The sequence below is a fragment of the Parambassis ranga genome, chromosome 13, assembly GCF_900634625.1.
Source record: "Parambassis ranga chromosome 13, fParRan2.1, whole genome shotgun sequence".
Lineage (NCBI taxonomy): Eukaryota > Metazoa > Chordata > Actinopteri > Ambassidae > Parambassis > Parambassis ranga.
The window spans coordinates 20,478,247-20,495,856 of NC_041033.1; the positions used below are offsets into that span (position 1 = coordinate 20,478,247).

At 43.0% G+C, this 17,610-nt stretch overlaps 2 protein-coding genes across 4 annotated transcripts; both read right to left on the reverse strand.

The window, feature by feature from the left end:
- Positions 1 to 318: 318 nt before the first annotated feature.
- treh (trehalase (brush-border membrane glycoprotein)) lies at positions 319 to 7,066 on the reverse strand. Its single transcript, XM_028418873.1, is given in 16 exon segments — positions 319 to 1,085; positions 1,256 to 1,309; positions 1,403 to 1,515; positions 2,578 to 2,689; positions 3,168 to 3,385; positions 3,478 to 3,687; positions 4,205 to 4,254; positions 4,354 to 4,476; positions 4,673 to 4,789; positions 4,925 to 5,017; positions 5,202 to 5,230; positions 5,232 to 5,303; positions 5,953 to 6,040; positions 6,124 to 6,271; positions 6,342 to 6,442; positions 6,860 to 7,066. Coding segments are annotated over 16 exon segments (1,749 nt in total). The 5' UTR covers positions 6,943 to 7,066; the 3' UTR covers positions 319 to 947.
- Positions 7,067 to 7,093: 27 nt separating this feature from the next.
- ddx6 (DEAD (Asp-Glu-Ala-Asp) box helicase 6) lies at positions 7,094 to 17,287 on the reverse strand. Of its 3 annotated transcripts, none has more exons than XM_028418874.1 (14): positions 17,172 to 17,287; positions 15,867 to 16,455; positions 15,694 to 15,757; positions 15,384 to 15,488; positions 14,474 to 14,603; positions 14,175 to 14,321; positions 13,768 to 13,862; positions 13,519 to 13,641; positions 13,292 to 13,420; positions 13,054 to 13,170; positions 12,380 to 12,443; positions 11,704 to 11,805; positions 11,436 to 11,615; positions 7,094 to 10,421 (listed from the first exon to the last, which is right to left on the reverse strand). In XM_028418874.1, the coding sequence occupies exons 2-13, from the start codon at positions 16,061 to 16,063 to the stop codon at positions 11,440 to 11,442; spliced, it is 1,449 nt and encodes a 482-aa protein (XP_028274675.1). In that variant the 5' UTR covers positions 16,064 to 16,455; positions 17,172 to 17,287; the 3' UTR covers positions 7,094 to 10,421; positions 11,436 to 11,439. The 3 variants fall into 3 exon arrangements, with proteins under 3 accessions (XP_028274675.1, XP_028274676.1, XP_028274677.1); XM_028418875.1 differs by lacking the exon at positions 17,172 to 17,287 and adding an exon at positions 16,958 to 17,104; XM_028418876.1 differs by lacking the exon at positions 17,172 to 17,287 and adding an exon at positions 16,610 to 16,921.
- Between the last annotated feature and the right edge of the window lie 323 nt (positions 17,288 to 17,610).

Below are 17,610 nucleotides of genomic sequence, written 5' to 3' on the forward strand. Positions count from 1 at the left end.
ACTTCGGAGGCTTCATTTGTGTGTGACGGACACACGGCTACAGACACATCTGAAATAAACATCATACCTGATTCTCTTCATGAATATGATAAAAAAAATTTAAACTAAAACTCTCACAAATCTCTCAAAACATTAGTTTAGGAGCTACAGTTTAAGTTTCTGTGAGCTGCTTTGACATGAACTCAGTGCATGTTTGCATAATTCGAAAAAACGTTCCCACATTTGTGCAGAGCGTCGTTAAACAAATAAAAACAGAACATTTTGGATCCACAGCTGGTGGAGAGGTGTGAAGGAAAATTAATTCCCACACACACACACTTTTCAGCACTGCATTTATTGAAAATGGGAGTAATTCAATCGCCAACCTTTAGACCTTATTAAAACCATTTTACACTCCATGGTGTGATAATGCATCACCAGCAGACTGATATTATATATATACCATAAAGAAGGCTTGTTTCATGCACAGGCTCATAAAAGGACTTGGGCTCTGTGGGAGTACGGCTGCAGCACAGTAATAAACATTATAATTTAATTAGGTGAATAACTGTTTGTGATAGTCAGTTCAATAACACGGACCGGTTAATGCTGTGTTCGGAGCACCAACAGCATGCATTAGAGTGTGGGGAGAGGAGAAGTGCCTAAATGATCTTCTGATAACGCCAAGGATCGTTTACCTCTGAGGGTAAATACTGAAATATTCATCAAAGAAATCCTCAGTCGTGATAAATCATATCCCGTCCCTCCTGCAATTTATAGTGATCCCGATCATATGGGATTTAAAAAAGACGGGGGAGGGGGGGGTGTGCATACTTTAGTCTCAGCGGCGATGTCGGTTTGTATTTGTTTGAAGTCTGTCAGCGGGCAGGAGTGATGCAGCCCAGCGAAATCAGAAATAATAAAATCCAACCTTCACTTCACTCGGGCTCCTTTTGACACCTTTTGATTCACTGGAGCGTGAGAGTGGCTGAGATGACCAGAGGCAGCAGGAAGCCAGGAGACACGTGTCGGCCTCCCGAGGTGAGAGCCTCCCCATACTGGTCCAGGAGCTGCAGGGCCACGCCGTTGGTCCAACCGAAACCCAGCTACAGGAAGACAGAAAGTCAGAGGAGAAACTGTGTGTGTGTGTGTGTGTGTGTGCATGCAAATGTGCTAAGCAGCAGAAGTGAATCGACAGGGCTTTGCATGAAATTAGACAGACTTGCGGGACTGTAAGCACATTAGTTTTACACCATCAACACATGAAAGCAAATACCTGAACTTCGTACTCGCCTCCTCCGCCTGGCTTTCCATCTCCGTTCACATCGTACTGTCGGGAGGATGAAAATGACACATTTGGAGTGAGCCCTGTTATCACAGCGCAACACGAGCTCAGCGAGCAGCGCGGCCTGAAAAGACTCACCTTTTCAAACATGGCTTTGTGCTTAATGTAAGCCAACCAGTTCGTCTTGATCCAGCGCTGGGCCAAGTCAAATGCTAGTTGTTTAGCATCCTCCGAGGGCAGCTTGGATAAACCTGGAAGTTTCAAATCACAAGGAAATAAAAAAAAAACTCAGAAACATCCTTTTAAACATGAAGCTGCTTGAAGCGAAATGCTCGGTGACTGACATGTCTTTCATTGTGTTGGCTCTGTTGCTCCAGCACAGCAGAACTGAGGTGGAAAAATAACACTCAACTTATACATTTCTAGACAACCAAGGGGAGACTAAGTAGTTCAACTATTTCCTTCCTGATCCAGTTAGCCGGCTCATCTCACTGGATAAAGACCAAACTGAGGGCATAAAAGCCCCTGAAGCAAGAGGAGAAAGTGAAGCAGGCCCATCAGAGCATCACCAAGGAGAGAGGAGCGGTTCTTCAAGTGTGTATTAGGACTCAATAAACAGCCTTAAATTAAAAGTATGAGTCAGCAGCGGAGGCCGACACGGAGCTGAAGCTGAAGGGTCAGAGCAGGTTCTGGAACTTTTACTCCTCAAGATGAGCTACTGATTAACCCTTGATGATGTCATGTCAATCTGAGCCTAATTAGCGGAATCATCACCTCTGGTCTCACACACACTGTGCTGGAGTGCAAGGGGCGATTGATAAGTTCATGGCCTTGGGTGGAAGTAGTGTCCTGATCTTTGTAGGAAGCAGCATCTTGACATGCCCCCCCCCCCACCTCACACAGACATTGGTGCTTTAATCTTCATTCCACCTTTGCTCAGACTCACACATCAAACAAAGCTGGTGGAACGCCGCCTGGGTGCGTGCTTTCAAAGGACACATCAGAGGTGTGCTTCTGTGTTGGTTTGCTCCCTCGGGCACGTGCAGCTTCACATTTCCTCACTGCGACTACACTCACAACAGAAGCAAGTCCTGAGTGGGACGCATTAAAAGGAGCAACCACCCTGCACAGGACAGGCCACGTGATGTGAAGAGGAGAAGTTCAAATTCTGGTAACGAGACAGGGCCACAAACTTATCAATCACCCCACAGGGCCGCTCCTGTAAGGTTACCGCTGCAGCAGTGAACACAGAATAAACAAACGCTGAATCATCACTGGGTTTTGAGGGTAATTCTCTGGTTGCTGTTGCGAACCTTCAATGAGCATGTGCTGTAAAGGAGGCCACGCATTAGGATAGTCCCACTGCTGCCCAGACTCCCTGAGTGACGTCGGAACTCCGTTGGGGAACTGAAGTGCACCGCTACCCTGAACAGAGAGAGAAGAGGGGGGAGGTGGAGGGGGAGAGAGAGGGGGAGAAATCAAGAGAGAGATAGAGAGAGGGGATGAAGCATCATGGGTGAAGCCTCTGCAGTGCCTGTCTGCCATCTGCTGGAGACACCGAGCATCATGTGTTAGAGAGGTTGAAAATGAGACCAGAAAGTCCCGCCCCCCCCCCCTCTGCGACTGTCAGGAAGCTCTTGAGCAAAGCATTTAGAACCACAGCTGTCAGCGAGGAGCACCAGCAGCCGGCAGGAGAGGAGGCGAGGCATGCTGGGCGGCTGTGTGCAGGTATGGATGAGAGCAGCTGTGCAGTGAATGTGTCCATCATCCAATCAGCAGCGCTCATTCAACCTCATCTGGATAAATATATGGTTAAAGAGGCCTCTCTCACAAAATACATCATTTCCCACTTTTTTCCAGTAGCGCTGCTTCCACGTAGGAAAAAAAAAAAACATCCACCAACCTTCAGGTATTTCACCGCCTTCTCTCCCATCTCGGCCTGAGAATAGCACTGCGCCCAAACAGGTGCCAGGTTGGAGGGGTAAAACTCAAAGTGATTGGAGAACGTCAACAGGTTTATGTCAAACCAGGCTCCCCTCTCAGCATCCCAGAACAAAGCCTCCACCACCTCCTGCCTGCGAGCTGCAGCCTGGTCATACGCTGCGGCTGAGTCATCATCGCCTGTCAGGAAACGGCACGTCAATGTCACGTAACGCCACGTCAGGAGGCCAAAAGTCCACGTTCCAAGGTCAGAGGAGGCCCCGTGCTCTCACCCAGCGCCCGATGAAACGAAGCCAGAGTTCTCTCGTTGCGGCACAGCAGGGCGTTGAGGTCAACAGGCAGGACCCAACTGGTGTGGGTTGCTCTGAGGGTGCCGTTGTTGTGCCCGCCGCCGCCGTCTTCATCTATGTACCAGCGGGAGGTGAAGTCCCAGCCGGACTCTGCGCCGGCTTTCAGATCCGTCCACAGCAGGTCCTTGTGTTCTGAGGACAAGACAAGAACATGAAATCAGAGGCAGAGCAACAACAACAACACACACCGGCGTCCGGAAAACGTCCGGGAGTATTTTTAAAATATATGCGGCATCATGTCGAGCCGCAGCGGGAGAAAAATAATTCAGTAACCTTGAATGTTTGCAACCAAAAACAAAAAAGGAATATAAGCAAACACATGAAGGTGTCAGAGACTGACGCTCACAGCTTCCCTAAAGTGTGATGAAACTGTTCAGAGAATGAATGTGTTTTAACATCAAATATTCATTACAGCATGATACAAAGGTATTTTCAGAACAAATTTGTTTTTGCACAGATCATCCTGGAATCCACAGGAATATATTCCATGTTTCAAGCTCAAGTGTATTCATTCCGGAGCAGAGCACCCCCCACAGAGCCATCCTTTCTTTCCCTCTTTCATGCAAGAAAATAGCACAGCAATGTATTTCATGCCTATAAAGCAGGATTCATTCAGACACCAAGAAGATGAGCACTAATAGGCCATTACCATCACTGAGTCCTTCGGCTAATTCCAGATCATCGCTGTAGGATTCGGGCCTGGAAAGAGGGAGTAGGTGAAGACACACACACACACGTGTGTGTGTGGCGTCGATTTGTTGTTGTTGTTATTGTTGTGTAAACTCTTCTCGGGCGTACCTGGGTAGGCCCACCTGCACGTCATACCGGTTCACAACATGTGTTGTGTCATTCACTGTGACAGCCACAGAACGGTTCTCCATCCAGAATCCATACTCCTTCTCCAGGACCGGTAAAGCTGATCTGAAACCAGCCACAGCCAACATTATGACATGCAGACATTATAATTAAGCACGGTGAGGGGGAAAAGTGAAAGCCCTGAGGGGGGGCTGAGGTTTTAATGTTTAATATGCTTTTTTTTTTTATTCTGGGAGAGACCGGATGGAGCTGAAGAATGATAATGTGTCAGGCAGAATGTCAGCTCCGGCCTAAATATCACCTGAGGAACTCTTCATCCTTGGTGGCTTGATAGTAGCTCTCCACCATCAGGGTGAGGAATGGAGGCTGGCTGCGCCTTTCATAGTAAATCCGCCCACCGTTTGGAACAAAGCCATACCTGCAGGAGGGAAAAAAAACAAAAAAACTTTTTATTCCACAAATCATAAAATCCCCCCTGCTGAGAGCTCCATTTCCAAAGAGCACGCACCGGGTTTCTGGGTGGCTTCTTATTATTATTCTAAAGCAGCTTTACCTGTTGACGAGGTGGAGGAAGTTTAGAATCATCCCACGGGCGGTGTCTGTCATCTCTGACAGCAGGAGCCCGTTGATGACCCAGTAGGAGTCCCTGTTGGACAGACAGCAGCAGCACACGTCACTGTCTGCAGCCCACACACACACACACACAGGTGGGCTCTGAGCAGAGACCCCTAACCGGGTCCGGCTGTGATCTCTTCTGGCTCTGACCGAGAAAAACTCAACTGCAGCTGTCAAGGCAGACAGCTGAGTGAAGAGTTTTATCGCTCACTCACCAGTAGTAGAGCTCCCTGAAGCGCCCCCCCCGGCACCACCACGGGATGAGGGGTGTATATCTGCGAGTAGAACTCTGGGTGATCTCGAACATTGGTGTGGATCTAAAGGAGAGATCAGGGTAATCTCTAAATAATCTCTAAATTATGTAACAGATCTGGGCAAAGTTAACTTCTGACATATACCTTTTATTCATAGTATGAAGTCAGAATTTGGATTTCTAATCAGCAAATTGATCATTACCCATAAATTCTCAGATTAACATTTAGAAGTCTGACTCAGATTTTTTGAGATTAAACTGAATAAAGGATTCTTTTGATGACAGAATCTGTTTTTGTTTCAAATTTAAGAGATGCCCAAATCTGGATTATGACTTTTTGTTTTAAAAATCTGAGATTAATGTCTGAATTTTTATTTAATTCTGAGAATTAAGATAAATTCTGAGATTAACATTTAGAATTCTGTCTGTTCTCAAACTTGTTTAATTACAACATTTTTGGATTTTCCTTTTTGGGATTTAGAGATTAAAGGCATGGAAATCAGCCAATAATTATTTAAATACTTGTCTAATGTAGTTTTATCTTTTAATTGTTCATCTTCAAAAGAAAACAGTGAGTAATGTGAATAAAGCCTCATGTATGTGTCACAACAATGCGACCATGAACTTTACGTTGACACAGCTGGATCCACATTTGCACTTGACCATGGTCCTTGCACCCTTTCTGTGCAGTACGTGCACCTCTCATCACTCACCTTCCTGCCGAGAGACTTCCACAGTTCGTGTAACTTCCCCGCCCAGACACGCAGGCTATCATCTGCGATCCCATCCAGAAACTTTGGCCTGTGTATAAACAGTAACCATGTTAATTCAGGCATGATTTTAAAAAATCAAAAAAAACAGGCTGCTGAGGAGCTTCATCTCACTTGTCGTGCCAATCCGTCGGTGTCCAGGTCTCAAACTCTGTCCCTGGTTTATCAAAGTATGTGCTGAGGAAGGCCTTTAGTTTGGCAGGAGCGACGGTAACGTTGGGCGACTCGTTGGAAAGGTTGTGGAAGGCCGACAAGACGGCGTCTGCATGAAGAGACACAGGGGAGCTAACAGAGGAACGGACATCATGAAACTGATGCTGACTGTGACTCACCAGGAGCGGCCTTCAGCTTCATGTCAACAAAGTACTTATCATCATCAAACAGTTTAGCTGTTTGCACCTGGTGCAGGATAGGCCCAGTGCAGTAGATCTGACTGAAATGACAAACAGACAATCATTAACTGCAGAATTAGTGCAATAAATCCACATCAGTTTAATACTACGTTTGACTGCTGAGGACAAAGGTCTGCCGAGAGCTTACAGGACACAATAAAGACAGAAATTTGCATTTTTTTTTGTGCGTGCAGGGTGTCTTTCACAAACAAATCTCACTTCCCTGGGTCAAGAAACAGCAGCAAAGTGACATTATCTCACAAAACTCTGCTCAGGAAAGCTGCCAAAATAACTGCATACCAGACATTAGAGGAAACCGAGCTGCAAAACAGTTGTTGCACAAACTTCATGAGCCACAGAACAGTTGAGAAAACATCTGTTAGAGCAGCAACCCACGTCCTTTAGCACAGCCCATGAACAGGAAACGGTCCAATTCCTGGTGAAGTCACTCATCTTACCTGTCACACGGTGGAGGTAACGCACTCCTCACACAGGAGAAAAGTGTCAGCGACGAGACGCAAAAAGGCACCAGGTAACGCATGGTGAGCTGTGAAATGAAGCGGCAGCAGCGTCTGAGCTGCGAGGCTTCGGGCTGAAAACTTCCTCCAGGTCAGAGTTTACACTGAGGAGCTTTTAAAGCAACATAAGCAACACCGACACCTAGCTGTGAGACAGGAAAACAACAGGCACTGTAAAGTTCAGTGAGCTTTATTTATTCAACAAAACGTTTCCAATCCAGTTTGAAATGATGACATATTAACTTCATTGTAAAATTAGCATCACTGAAAACAATCTGCCAATTTATGAACCAAATTAAAACAAAAAAAAAGAACTCAGGTCTTAAATTACTTAAATTTGGAGACTGTTTCAATACGTTGTACTCCACTTGAACATTTCCTTTTAAAATAAACAAAAACAAAGTTAAGGGGCAACTCCTAACTTTTTTTTTTTTTTTTTATATATACCCATTTCCAAAACTTTGGATCTTTTGATCATATTAACTTGTTTCTTTTTTGCCCAGAGGCGCCTCCCCACGTTTCATTTTTAACTGATGCATGCGTTGGGAGAGGAATCCTAAAAAGGACTCCGCTCACATCCTCCTGATAGATTTTTTAAGCGATGGGTCGGCCGAATGATACACAAAGCTGTGTGGTCGTCATTTTATCACGACTATCGAAGAGGATGAACGCGTGCATCAGGGCAGCAAGTCCTCCAATTTACCCGCCCAACAGAAATTTTTAAAAAATAACCTTAAAGAATGAGACAATTTAGTTACAAAGAGACGCCAATTAGTCGCCCGATCTGGGGCAAGATGCTCTCGTCTCACTCTTTAAGGCCGTCCTATGGCAGCCACTGGCAGTAACGCTTCGCTCCATCAAACTGTAACCCTCCACTCAATCTTAGATCTTTACCTCCAAAGTGTTTCGCCGATACTGCCGGTGCTGACAAGGAACAGGCAGCTGCCATGTGCCTGTGTAACAAGATCCCTGTTCACCAGCTAATGCTTCAATTTTTTTTAGAAATTTAGACCTCCCACCCAAAGCAAAACAGGCCTAATTATCCAGTTAGATGTGCAAGTATTTCAGGGACAACAGCGCTATGAGAACAGGGATCAGAGTCCTAACCAATGAGAATACATAGGTAGTTTTTAAATCATTGCCATTCATCTTTTTTAAATGAGCTTAAATTAATTTAGCAATAATACATCTCATTGATTAAGACGAGAAAAGCATCTCACCATGATAAGGGGAACCCACTTTGCAAAAAGGTCCTGGCAGAACCGCCACATGTTCACAGGACCTTCATACAGAGTAAAGGTTGTTATATTGCACATAAATGCAAAGACAATGTACCCCCCCCCAAAAAAAAAAAAAAAAAAAACCCCCAAAATAAAGCAACAAGGGCAGAGAAATGAGCCATGAACTCAGCAGGCTGAGGTGCCCAAAGTTATCGTTTAAACAAGCAGTCCAACTAAGTTGTGATCCTTCATACCCGTCCCCCCCTCCCCTCTGTGCCAATTACTTTAATCTTGCGGACCACCATACCCCCCCTCATCCTCCTCCTCCCCCTCCCTCCCCACTCGGGCACATCATGAGTGTTCGGGGAGCGGGGCAGTGTGTGCAGCTGCCTGAACTCATGTCTCTGTGTTAAGTGCAGTCCAACCTGCTCAGGTTGTAAATATGAAAATCCTGTCGGCTGCTTTTAGGAAGTCAGCCGACGTGCGACGCACAGAGAATGAATTCCTGCTACATTTTAGGTCAGATGGTTCATTTTCATGCATTTGGCCGACATTCTTCAAAAAGAAGGGGGGGGAAACAAAAACAAAAAAAAACACCCCCACCCACCTAACCCCACCCCACAAACATTAGGAAGTAATGTAGCTGTGCTTAAACAGGGCATAAACCAATGTAACACCCCCCCCCCCCAAAAAAAAACAAATTATCTGCCAATTCAGCTGCACTGCAGCAATTAGAACTACTAGATAGAATATTTTCTCTTCCAACACCAGCACTCACTATAACTGTAGATCTTAGAGTGTCTCAAGAATCAGTTTCACAAGTCAAGGCTGGTGACAACCAAGAATTATTATTTTTTTTCCCAAATGCACAAGCTTGACAGAGCCATGTGTCTGGACTCACCACTTGTTAACACTGGTAGCAGGAGAATAAGGGCAACAATTTAAACAATCTTCTCTTTTAAGTCTTTAAGTCGAGTGCATCTTTATAGAACTGCACTGCATCAAATTTGGAGGGGCTAAAAAGATTATCAGTGATAACTCTCCAAAAAACATTTCATGAACAAAGTCATTTCAATGTTTTAAATCTAATAAACTCTGCAATTTCTCTAAAATTATAAATAAATTCACAGGCCAATATATTGCAGATTAAACCAACTGGCAGTTAAGGAAACTGTCTCCAGTGCTAACAAGAGAGAAAGGGGCGGGCAGCTTTTCAGTTTGTCAGCCAGCCTTTGGAACTTGTTTTAAAACAATCTTAAAAATGAAGGTATATACACAAGGTGTAAGGTGCAGCCCACGTACGTGCATGGCTGCACGTTTTGTTTCCAGAAGTTTGAGAGTATGGCCATCCATAGGAAGGTGAAACACAGGACAAAAGAAAGAAAAAAAAAACAAAGTCTTCTCCAAATAAACTCCACCGACACAGGAATCCTCATCACTCGTGGTGTTGCGAGGCTGCTTGTTCATTTTTTTTTTTTTAGTGTTCTGATGCTGAAGACAGAGGAAAGGATTTGGGTCTCTCAGAAGCACAAGCAACGGGACAGTCTGGCTGTTTCTTGGAAAAAAATCCAGCATCTCTGTCCATGGAAAATCCAAGTGTGTCCTCATTTATCAGCCAGACTCTTTTGTTCAGCTAAGCCAGCAAAAAAAGACGATTCAGACCAGACTCCCTCCATGTATATATATCATCTCTCTTCCTTGCAAATGGATGACCTAACCTAAAAAAAAAAGTTATGAATTCACCTATTTGGTCAAACATTAAATTAGTGTAACACATTTTCAATTAGGTGAACATGTACGGGCGGGTATGACGTGAGCAAGATGGCGGATAACATTGGGTTATTACTTTAGAACGAGCTGAACTGCTTATTAAGGCACTTGATACAAATTGGTTAAAACTTCCAAAATAAAACGTGGAGAATGGAGGGCGTCATAACTGGGTCTGTTGGTGCTGGCTTTGTGTCATTGGTGGATATGAATCATCATCATCGTCGTCATCGTCGTCATCACAATGTGCACTGATATCATTTCTAACTTGGTCCCATGCTTTCCTCCTGGGTGCTTTCGTCTTCAGGGTGTGTGGTGTGCAGCACAGGGCCTTATGAAAAGGCAAATGAGTTCTTCCAAAACGCGTCCATCAAAAAAGAAGAAGAAGAAAAAAAAAAACATTCCTAATGGTGGCATCCAAAAACAGACAGACAAAAACTGTACATTAAAAAAAAAAAAATCCAAGACGATGGGGGATGAAAAAGGATGTAAAGGGGAGTGAAGGATGGACTGATCTGTGGGGGAAGAAGAAGAACATTAAATGACTGCTTTGCATTCATACAACTGAATAAACTCAATTTGTCCGTCTTATCGTTAAAGCACCTACATTTAGGATTCTAGCAGAGCAGAGAAGTTCTGCTCACTGAATTTTGATAAAGTAGCTTTGCTTGCAAATGTTGTACATGCTACCATCAGCTGAAACAAAGTACGGCTGTCATTCTGCCTAAGTGCTGAGGCAGTGTTACCTTTTCCAAGATTGAAGACAACAATGTGCAAAAAGCTGTTTTCTACAGGGACCTCCTACACGTTGTTTTTGCCATCTAGATACTTTTAACTCATGGTGCTCCCTTCCCTCTCTGCATCACATCACTGCTCTTGCTTGCTCCCATTCACTCACCGCTCCAGGGAGAAGAAGAAGAACGCGTTTACGCTGCATCCTGCCACAAGTGATGCTATTCCATTCGACACCCGTGCGAGGGTTCAGTTTGCACTCAATAAGCAGATGCTAATCAGTTGAAATAAGGCAATGAACCAGGATATTCTTGATCTCCCTTCTGCTAAACTGCAGTTTGTTTAAATACAAACACTTTTTGCAAAGGTCCAGTTCATTTAGTGCAAATAAGACCCAAGTGCATCTCACATGAGCTGAACCGCTCTTAAAACAGGCTAAATATGATTGGGTCAGGGTGCTACAATGCTGGTAGATGAGTGTCTTCCTCTGCATCAAGATGGACAGTTTTTATGTTTTAGATTTATTGCCTTTATTACTTTACTGTAGATTGCTTTTGTCATGTTTATATAAAGGCAGCAAGCCTTTGCCACTAAGGACTTTTCCTCCTTTGTATAGCAGAAATAAGCACAGTCTAGGTAATGACAGCAATAAAGGCTAAACTGCTTTTAGTTGTGACGGGGCCAAGCAGGGCAGCACTTGCTCAGCAAGATTTAATCCTTGCTCTTTAGTTTATTTACTGTATATAGTCCATTATTCTCTGCTCTGGCTGTCCTCATCATTCAGGGCCTGTACTCACTGGCTCATGGCTTGACTTCTTCGCCACTCTCACTGTGGTACTCTGCCACATATAGACTCTTGTCGATGATGCCCGGGATGGGCTTGATCTCTGTTCCAAGCTGCTCCTCGATCCCTTTCAGGTTGAAGCGATCATCATATGTGATGAGGTTGATGGCTAGACCCAGGTGTCCGAAGCGGCCTGGAAGATGGTTGAAAATGTGTTTTAGTTTTCCAATCATCACCAAACCATTCAGTTTAGTGTACAGAGAAACATTATGGGGTCTTACCAGATCTGCCAATGCGGTGAAGGTATGTTTCTCCCAGCTTGGGAAAATCAAAGTTGATCACAACATTCACAGCTTGAATGTCAATTCCTCTTGTGAAGAGGTCTAGCCAAGACAAAAGACAAAACAAATCAACATTCATTCACTTTACCGTGCAGGATGTGTCTAGCTTGGCAACTCTCGACCACTTTCCAAATCTTTTCTTGTCAAATAGTGACTAGCAACTTTCTCTGGTGACTTTTGGAGCAACAGAACCATTCCCCCCCTACTATCTATAGTGATTTCAATCCATATTAGTCAATACAAACTAAAACCAAGACAATCTGTCACGAACATGACAGTAAAAAAAAATGCAAACCCTCCTGTGGAGTGACATTCATCTGAGCTCATTTCACCTTCAACACAGTGGCAAAACATTCCACTATCAAAACGAAACTAAATAAACCAATTAGCTTTATTTTTAGCTTAGGCAAACACAATTTCTCAGCTACCTGACACAGCTTTGGAATCTAGCTGTAATCTGATTGGACATGCTATAAAAAGAGTCTGTAGCAAAGAGGAAAGAGAAATCAATGGAGCCATCAACTCAGGTGAAGTTTCAGCATGGAAAATAATGGCTCAGCCAGTTTCAGTGAGGAAAGCTAAAACGTAGCAGATGTATGTAGGCACATTCACTTACCAGTGCAGACAAGATTCCGGCACAAGCCATTTCTGAAGTCGTGGAACACACGGTTGCGATGCTCCTGGAAAGCAAAGTGACAGTTTTTACATATTATCCAGTCACTCAGAGATCAACAGCACTACAACTTACACTAGAAATAGCCCATCTGCACATACAGCACATCATGTTGTGAGACATGTTTATCATTATGTGCAACAAAGGTAACAGTAGTAGGGCTGGGCAATATTCCTTAATCTGAATATCACAAATAATTGAAGCTTTTTCCTCAGCACACAACACGCGCATGCAGGTAGCACAGCAGTTTAGGTGAACATGTTTGTTCACCTAACATGTTTGTTGGTGAAATATGGTCACCTAAACGGCTACTTCTGCCGTTGGTCAGCAGCAAAACGTCTTCAAAACCTGTGTGTGCGTTTTCCCAGCCAAAACTAATTTTGTGGTTTTTGTCACCTTGTGAACAGATTTCTCCGTCCTTGTGGACTATGTAACAAGCTTTACACTGCGTTTGTCATTTATTTTATTATTTAAGTGGGCAGCATGGAAAAAATAATAACCGAAATAACTGACACGAGTTAAGATTACGTCGGTTAGAGGGTCTAAAATGTCGGTTCCGATATATTTTTGGTTAGTTGCCCAGCCGTATACTAAAGCACTCTGAGCTTTCAGCTGACCTGTCTCATCTTGGCATGAATGTAGAAACATGAATAGCCGAGCTGGGAGATCTTCTTGGCAAGGAGCTCTACTCTCTGAGAGGAGTTGCAGAAGATTATAGACTGGTTGATCTGGAGCTGAAAAAAAACAAAAGAAATCGAGAGTAAGAATTAAATGGATTTATTGACTGAATCACAAAGTTCAACACAACCCAAAGATGATTTAATACCGTGTTCTCTGTAAAAAGGCAACACTTACCCTGGAAAACAAGGTGTTAAGGCAATGAACTTTTTGCCTTTCAGTTACATAAGCATAATACTGAGTCACGCCCTTCAGTGTAAGCTCCTCCATTAGGTTGATTTCATAGGGTTTCTGCAAGTGTGCATTCTGCAGAGTAGATTAAAAGAACAGAAATGTTACGATACATTTATAAGACTGCATGACATGATAACATAAGTAATTCCTTAAATATGACAAAAAGGTACCATAAACTTCTGCACGCTGAGAGGGAAGGTCGCAGAGTAGAGCAGAATCTGCCTCTGTTTGGGCAGGAAGCCCAGAATCTCTTCCATCATTACCACAAAGTCCTGAGACAGAAGTTTGTCAGCCTGTTGGGGGACAGAGTAAGAAAAAAGACACATTTAGACACGTGAACAGCTACTTGAACATTTTTAAAGTCGCATCACACACACACATTTGTTTTTATAAAAGACAATAGATTTAAAAGAACTCACTTCATCCAGAACAATCATCTGCACTTGATTGACTTTGGCCACTCCTTTCTTGATGAGATCTAAAATTCTCCCAGGGGTGGCAATGACCACATGTACTGTAAAAGGAATAAGGCAGAGGATTAAAATATTTTCACCAAAAGGATGTCAGCACTATCATCAGGGTAAGGGTTAAAAAAAATAACTTAATTATGTCTATCATATCAGAATCTAGCCACCATGGACCATGTAGACACCTTAGGGATCTTTGGGAGAGGGAGTATATTTATTTGCATTGTCAACAGTCATTTTGGATTTATCCAGGTGTACAGACTGATGCAAAAATCAGATTTAAAACATCAGCACCATGTAATGGATTTCTCTTTACAAGCAACACCATAATTTCAATAATTTAAAAAATTCAAAATTACCCGTTTCATCAAGTCTCATGATGTCGTCACGAAGGTTGGTTCCACCTGTGGTCGCCATTACCTTCACTCCACCCATGTGTTTGCTGACCTGAATACATATTTGGCTGACTTGCAGAGCCAGTTCTCTGGTGGGCACAACGACCAAAGCTGGAAGGACAGAAACATCATTAGACATCATCACATCCACGAGAATGAGAAGAAATTCAAAAACAAAAGTGTACTGAAGCCTCACAGTCCATGCTAACAAAACCTTTATACAACATGATGTATTTTTTGTTTCTCATCACCGAGCTTCTCACCTTGTATGCAGTCCTTCTTCAGGTCAATACGTTCAAGTAAGGGAATGAGGTAGGCTCCACTCTTTCCCGTGCCATTCTTGGCTCTGGCCAAAATATCCCTTCCTGACAGTGCAATGGGAATACTTTCCTCCTGTGCACAACAAACCAATACACAATACGTGTTACAGCTGTGTACAGTCAGGGCATTTCTGGCACATACCACATGATGTTTAGTTTGACATACTATTGTTCCAACATTTAACTCCCAGTTATGATCATCTGTATTTATGATGATGATGATAAGGTCTACTATACAGATAACAGACCATCAATGTTAGAATATGAGATCCATAAATGTGTGTAAAACATTTAGTATTTACATTTCATAGACAATTAATGACAGCATTCAGTTAAACACAGATCAGTAAAGCTATTAACATCCAACCAGTGTGGAACATGACTGTCTGTATGAAATCTCACGACAACCAGTGTAGTAGCTGTCGGGATATTTCTGTCCTGAATGGACTGGTCTAGCTGCACCGTCGTGCCCTACAGCCATGCCTCTAGCATTGCTAAAAATAGCTTAAGTTCAAGAGCAATGGCTCACGTTCCCATACACTGCATCACCTAACCTGACCAAACCTATTCTGACATTGTCCAATTTTTCAATCCTAAACACTAAACACTGAGGCAGACAGTACTGCTATAATCCTAAAAGATTAAAACAGCACATCATTTAAGGTGACTTAACAGTTAAAGTGCAGGAGACACGCAGCAGAACATAATATGGTTTTAATTAGGTAAATGTATTAAAACGTATATAGAAATGTATCAGAGATGGAGAGCTACCAGGATTTCTCCACTCAATACTGTAATTATCAAAGTATGTACTTCCTTGAGCATGACAGCACCATGCCATCTCTGAACGTACCTGGATTGGAGACGGCTTTTCCCAGCCCATCTCAAAGATTCCCATGAGCAGCTCCCTCTTTAGGCAATAATCTTCAAATTCATTGCCTTTAGTTGCAGTCACATCCTGTTATCACATAATGATAGAAAGTTATTAGCATTCCCAAGATATAACCATATCACCAGTGTGCATACAAAGGTTGAAAATTAAAATACTAGTTGGGGAAACACTGATTTCATGAAGACATGTTTATTAAACACCACTTAAAAATATATATACATATGCACCGTCTCTACTTTAAATAAAAAAAGGGCAACAATCTTGTACCAACCGAAGTTTTCATCCTCATGTCCTTTGGGGGCAATTTCAAATTTTTCTTCCAGTCATCTCCAGGCCTGTGGAGGGCAGAGGTCTTATAAGAAACTGGGTGTAACGTAATAATTCTCCCAACAAGTGAAATACATGAAGTCTACATTTTGTTTCTCTGGTTGTCGCATAGCTTACTTGATGACAGCATTTGTTGTGGGGGCTGGCTGGGAATTGCCGTTGTTGATTGTGCCTTTCATCTGGTTAAACTGCTGCTGTTGAGGTCCTCCTCCACCTCCACCTGGTGCTCCAGCAGGCTTTACAGAGCTCCTGAGCTGTCCATTCTGGTTGGACAAGCCCAAAATCACTGGGTTCTCTGTCCTGGCGGTACTCATGTTTATTCACATCAACTTTTTTCCTTTTCCAATAGCAATAAAACTTAAGTCTCCAGACTTGAGTCAACACTGCTGAGACCACTCAAAACTTAAAGATTGCCCTTGCCTCTTGAAACTTTAATAATTAACTAAATTGCAAATCTGCAGTTCTTCAGCAGTATTGCTGTGACATCATACGTCACAAAACAAATTTTTCTCTTTTTAACTTTTATAAGACGTCTACGCATGAAAATTAAATTAGGGCTTAGCATAGGTTCAATCTGCCAATGCTATCAAGAAAACAATACATCAGAAGGGCTTAGCTAGCTTTCAAGTACTGGCTGACTGTTCAGCTAGCCATCTTGTTTAGCTTTACTGAGCCGCAGTGTCCTTTCTTCAGGTCTGTCCCAACCCTAAAACACAGGAGGCACACAGTTAGACATGATTTAAATGACCTAATATACTCAAAGTGAATGACGATGTGGCACTATAAGGTTATTTTTGTTCGATAACATTCGTGAAGTCAACATTTAGCTAACAGCAGTAACCAGAGGCGGCTGGCCTTACGTCAAAAGTTAGCCGGCATAGCGGTGACTGTTGTTTAGCTTTGTCACCAATGAGCAAACACAGTCGATACATGAAGGCAAGAACAGCAGAAGATTGAGCATACACGTGTACAAACTGTGCCTATTGGAGAAATATCCAAAATATGATAATTTTCTAACCGTTTAATCAAACTAACTAGCCTCGGCTGGTTACATTTTAGCTAGCCTACGACATATGACTAAACAGCACATGAAGCTAATGCTTTCGGTGATCTGCGTAACAACACCGACGTCATAAATATTCAATTTGTTTGTACTTGGAACGGTAGAGTCAAAAAATATAATAAACGACATTTTAATGTCAGCCTACGTCAAAAAAAATCCACCATCAAGTGGTGTTATTAGCTGACCCAGCCGAACGGAGACTGCCGTGCTACGTCAAATAGCAAGCTAACACCAACTGGCTAACGATGGCGAAATAACATTAACCGCTAACCGGATTGCAAAAGTCGTCACGGATTAATTTAACGTGAAGCAACGAGCTGTCCATTCGTGGAAACGGTTTGCAATATGTTGGCATTTACCTCGGGTAAGTGAAGTAACCGGTTCCGTATGCGGTGTTTGTAAGGTGTACTCAGTTTATAGCTGACTACGAAAGAGTCAAGCCACCGCTCAAGATGGCTTCCACCAGTATTTGAACCCGCCCCCATCCTGATAATCAGCTGATTCCATTTCAAATCAGTGCGTCCTGTCAAAATAAGACGCCAATAAAATCCAAGATAAAGCACTGAATACATACTGTACACACCGCATCTGTTCTATCCAGATGTGGGAGCAAGTCTCAAGTCATAACCTTCAAGTCCCAAGTCAAGTCATACAAAAATCTAATAGTCTCACAATGGCACAAAAAAAAAATATATACTGCTCATTAAGTGTCAAAAACAAAATAAATATTCTTCACTGACTCACGTAATAATGCAACAATAGCTTTGATGTGTTCATATTACATATATTCAAATTAAA

Coding starts and splice junctions, on each gene's coding strand:
- ddx6 (XM_028418874.1), bottom strand. CDS start 16,063: ATGAGTACCGCCAGGACAGAGAACCCAGTGATTTTGGGCTTGTCCAAC. Junction 13,863..14,174: donor CATGAGACTTGATGAAACGG/GTAATTTTGAAT, acceptor TTCCTTTTACAG/TACATGTGGTCATTGCCACC. Junction 11,616..11,703: donor TCACCGCATTGGCAGATCTG/GTAAGACCCCAT, acceptor ACCATCTTCCAG/GCCGCTTCGGACACCTGGGT.